The sequence below is a fragment of the Macrobrachium rosenbergii genome, chromosome 49 (genome assembly GCF_040412425.1).
Source record: "Macrobrachium rosenbergii isolate ZJJX-2024 chromosome 49, ASM4041242v1, whole genome shotgun sequence".
Classification (NCBI taxonomy): Eukaryota; Metazoa; Arthropoda; class Malacostraca; order Decapoda; family Palaemonidae; genus Macrobrachium; species Macrobrachium rosenbergii.
The window spans coordinates 42,446,106-42,451,105 of NC_089789.1; the positions used below are offsets into that span (position 1 = coordinate 42,446,106).

General features: G+C 39.4%; 1 protein-coding gene across 1 annotated transcript in view; it reads right to left on the minus strand.

Annotated features, from left to right (window-relative positions):
• LOC136832373 (histone H3.v1-like) overlaps positions 1–36 on the minus strand; it is a 470-nt gene extending 434 nt beyond the window's left edge. Inside the window, exon 1 of the mRNA XM_067093283.1 lies at positions 1–36. This exon is cut by the window's left edge and continues 82 nt beyond it. Coding sequence (XP_066949384.1) covers positions 1–36 — 36 coding nt within the window.
• Between the last annotated feature and the right edge of the window lie 4,964 nt (positions 37–5,000).

The following is a 5,000-nucleotide window of genomic DNA, read 5'->3' on the forward strand; positions in this document are numbered from 1 at the left end:
GGGATTTCCCCTGTCGGTCTTATTTTTCTTCCTCATACCCGTCCTGGTTGTTTTTTCCTCCCCTCTTTTCCTCCTGTCTTTCCTCGTCCTCAAGTGTATCCTTCTTCCCCCATGTTCCCCTCCTTTTATCCCCTATTCTTCCCATTTCATTTTTTCTCCTCGCTTCTTCCTCTTCTAGTACCGCTCATGTCATTTTCCTCCATTTGTAATTCGCTTTCTATATTTTGTCTTTCTTATCTTTTTCAAATCCCAACATCTCCTCCTCCCTCCTCCTCCTCCTCTTCCTCCTCCCCCTCCTCCTTTCTTGTCCTCCTTCTACCTCATCGTCCTCTAATTCCTTACTCCTTATCCTCCTCCTTTTGCCTCCTAATATTCTTCCTCCTTACTCCTTATTTTCCTTTTGTCTCGTTATCCTCTTCCTCTCTAGTCTTTATCCTCCTCCTCCTCCTCCTTTCATTTCCTTGATAGGTTTTCATTGCTGAGTCACCAGCAGCCACTGCCTGGTTCCCCGAGGTTATGAGGTGGGTGAAGAGGTGTAGGTTTTTGGTCTCAAGGACGTTGTACCTTGTTTCGTCGCTCATTTGCGACCTTTAAACCAAAAAAAAAGAAATTAACATAGGAACAACGAAGTCCCTTCTGATAGAGGACCAGAAAGGTTGTAATTCTCTTGGAGACAGCAGGAGAATACGCGTTTAAGACATCATAAATTGCTCACACACCGTGAGCAGTGATGCTCGATTGAGCCATTAAGTCATTCGTCTAGTCATCAGCAACTGTCAGACAAAAAAATCCCCATCTTCTCTCAATAAGGGAAATTCATTGCGGTGTACAAACATCAGTAGGAAAAAATAATGGTAATGAGTTGTGGCAGTTTTTTCATTACCAGGTCGAAGGTACTGGAATCAGAAAAAATCGTCATTTTCTGAACAATCTTATTAATAGTATTGTTGAAATACTGCTTGTATACTAGTATTATTTAAATATGTCTGTACTTTCAAACTTGTATATCGTAGTTAAAAAATATGATTTTCTCAACAGTCCTATTAGCAGTATAGGTGAAATACTTACTGTGTATTTATTCATGGGTGTAAATGCACGTCTGGTAAAACAATAGCAAACACCTTGACCCGGCTGTCTGTCTGTCAATCTGTCTCTCTCTCTTTCTGGAACACGGTCCCAGGGTCATTCCCCGCATTACAGATCAGTACGATTAGATTTCAGCAGGTCGCAGCAACTTTAAATACATAACATGAACACAAACAGAGCGACTCCCTCCCCGGTCGTGCCCGGAATACCAATTGGTGCGTCACGGCGGAATGAGATGGGATGAGGTGAGACGACACTGGTTTGTCGCAGCTTCGCGGGAGGTCACGGAAACTGTCGTTTTTTTTATTTATTTATTTAATTATTATTATTATTATTATTTTTTTTTTTTTGCTTTGACTGGAAACGGGTTTAGTATCGCTGCGTCGAGCGGTCCACTTAGAAGCATTAGAAGTTCTCTCTCTCTCTCTCTCTCTCTCTCTCTCTCTCTCTCTCTCTCTCTCTCTCTCTCTCTGTTGATGTTACTTCTCGTTACTCAAGTTCATCACCAGTGGCATTAAATCTCTCTCTCTCTCTCTCTCTCTCTCTCTCTCTCTCTCTCTCTCTCTCTCTCTCTCTCTCTCTCTCTGGTTCAGATGTGTGACGAGTTCTTCCTTCACAGGCTCATCAACAACGTCATTAAATCAGACTCACTCTCTCTCTCTCTCTCTCTCTCTCTCTCTCTCTCTCTCTCTCTCTCTCTCTCTCTCTCTCCTCTCTCATGCACGTCATGTATCTATATACATAAGATTTGCCGCGTCTCTGTATGACTTCGTCAAGATCCAATTGGATTAGGAATCACTCCGCGCAAGGTTAATGAAGAAAGGCCCACCCAGCCTTTGACTCCACCGAGCCCTTAGCGACTGCTAAGGTCTTAAGTGTAGCGCCCTTAGACACTCATATTTATTCATGCCCGACGCTGGTCTTCTTCCTCAATCAGTTCTTGTGATGGGGTCCTTTAAGTTGTCGTTTTGTTCAGTGAGATTTTATATATATATATATATATATATATATATATATATATATATATATATATATATATATATATATATATATATATATATATATATATATATTTTTATATATGTTCATAGCCGAATGGTCAAAGTCAGTTTGTTGATGCTCCCAAATCAGGTAACGATTCGGAACCTAACTTGGGGACGGTGCTTTATAGAACCCGGTTTGTCATCCTGATTGGGTTCTTTCATCATGCAAAAATTATGATATAAATCTCTTATCTTTCCTTGTTGATTTCTGTCGGGTTTACATAAAGTCTCTCGTTCATTGTTACATTTTAGAATCTCTGAATGGAATACGAACGAATACCTCCTAAGAGACTCTGGGAAACTTACCTGTAGCGTCTTGAGATGTCTCTTTGTTATACCAAGTCATTTGTCTGGGAATGACACAAACTCCTCCAATCCTTCCCCCCCCTCCTCCCCCACACACACACACTTCACCCCCTCCCCAAACCACCCTTAAAATCAGCCTTCAGGGGGTTTTTGTAGGATGACGCTGACCAGATTGGAAAAATATTCCGCCTACAGTTTCTGAGGCTCCTTTTCATCCTGACAACTTTTGTTTCTGTCATCGCCGATGACGACATGTTCTTGTACTTCAGAGAACTCCGCGGCGGTTGTTGTGTTCTGTTCCTGCTCTTCTCTCTCTCTCTCTCTCTCTCTCTCTCTCTCTCTCTCTCTCTCTCTGAAAACTCTCTCTCTCTCCAGCTGGGCAAACCGTTAAAGCAATAAATACATAAATAGAGAGAGAGAGAGAGAAGAAGAGAGAAGAAGATAGAAGATAGAGAGAGAGAGAAGTTACAGGAAAAGGAGATAGATAAATAAATATGGTGGAACAGAAAATAAGACCGATACACTTGAATTCAGGAGACGTCACCAGTTGAGAACAGGAATGAATTTGCTCGTCGCTTAAGTATCTGGAGATCAGAAGATTCCAGAGCTGCTCTCGGCAAACTGTTCTGCATTTTCCTTGCAACCAAGATAAAACTGCCAGCTAACTGAACATAACTTGCATTCTTCGTGAGATGTTGGTGGGGTTTTTGTGTGGGGGGGGAAAGATGTGTGGTATAAGGATGTGTTCCATATCCTAAGTTGCTGTAGAGAAATAGAGATTATGAGTAGCATTATAATTTTCTAAGGGGTTTTCGTCCTGAACCGGATATCAGTGTCACACAAGCAAGCAAGCTTTTGTGGGCATTGTTTGGCATCGTTTGGCACCTCTGCCACAAAACCTTTACCGCAAGGTGCCAGTCTTGGCATCTGAATTGAAGTGAAGAAGTGAATGATTCTTCATTCCACAATTTGCCCCTGAAAGGGGGCAAAAAAAAAAAAAAAAAGTCTTGAGGCTAGGCCAGAGTCAGTTGTTGGTCTTATTAATAATTAATATTTATCAAGTCCAATTTCGAACTACTCTCTCTCTCTCTCTCTCTCTCTCTCTCTCTCTCTCTCTCTCTCTCTCTCTCTCTCTCTCTCTCTCTCTCTCTCTCACTCACACGCCCTTTCGAGCCATTGTTGACCTTTAACGCTGTGACGTAAGCCGTACATACTAACAAGCAATGCTATTTTTCGCTCTCTCTCTCTCTCTCTCTCTCTCTCTCTCTCTCTCTCTCTCTCTCTCTCTCTCTCTCATACACATCAGGTGGTAATGCTATTAAGCGTTTAAATATACACTAACCGTAATGATTAGCCCTAGTTTATAACTATATATGTATATATATATATATATATATGTATATATATATATATATATATATATATATATATATATATATATAATAATAATATATATATATATATATATATATATATATATATATAATAATAATAATAATAATAATAATAATAATAATAATAATAATAATAACAACATATAGCATTACCATCTGATGTGTATGAGAGGTAGAGAGAGAAAGAGATAGATAGATGGATAAATAGACAGATAATTGTGGGTGTGTGTGTGTGTAAGTATATGCAAGTGTGTATTCGATATGAAAATGACATTCTTATCTGTTAAACATTACATACGCAAACCCAACCACATTCCGGTGAGTTTGGCATTCTGTTCCATTAGGAAAGTAGGAAAGTGTGTTTTTGTTATCGAATATTCTTTTTATCCTTTTATATTTCCATTTATATAAAAAAATCCTCAAGGAGCATCCGGCAATTTTTTTAACCTCATATCTTCTCTTTGAGGTTGAAAGAGGCTCCGTGTAAATAATTCTTCTTTGAAATTCAGGCGTTGCATTTTATATATATATATATATATATATATATATATATATATTATATATATATATATATATATATATATATATATATATATATATATATATATATATAATGTATATACGTATATTATATAGTGTAAATATATAATATAATATATATATACATATATATGTATATATACACACACACACACACACATACATACACATCTTTTTCTTTTTCTATTAGTGAATGTTGTATTGCCAAACGCAGTGTAGCCTTTTGATTTCTCAGTAACCCTTACTGAGCAAAATAACAGACGGTAGGCAGAGAGGGAGCGATCAGGAACCTAGCAAAGGTTGTAGTTGAGCGCTGCACTATTCGGCAGCATCTCCCGCTCTGGGTAATCTCACCTGCCACAGGTAAGGCCCCATAATAGCGAGAGACTTATCTCGACTTGCACACTTCACTTCCCGTCGTTACTTCTCCTTCCATTTCCCAAGCTCCCCCTACCCTATCTCCAACCACCCCCTCCCCCAATCCCCAAAAAGCCTTTAACAACGTTCCTGGATGGGAGGCCTTCGCTGCCATCAATAAAAGCCTTCAAAAACCCATCTACTTCATTCGGCGTAACCTCTGCCCTTCCACTGGGTCTTGCAGTATTCACTTCTTCCCTCCCTCACCCTTCCT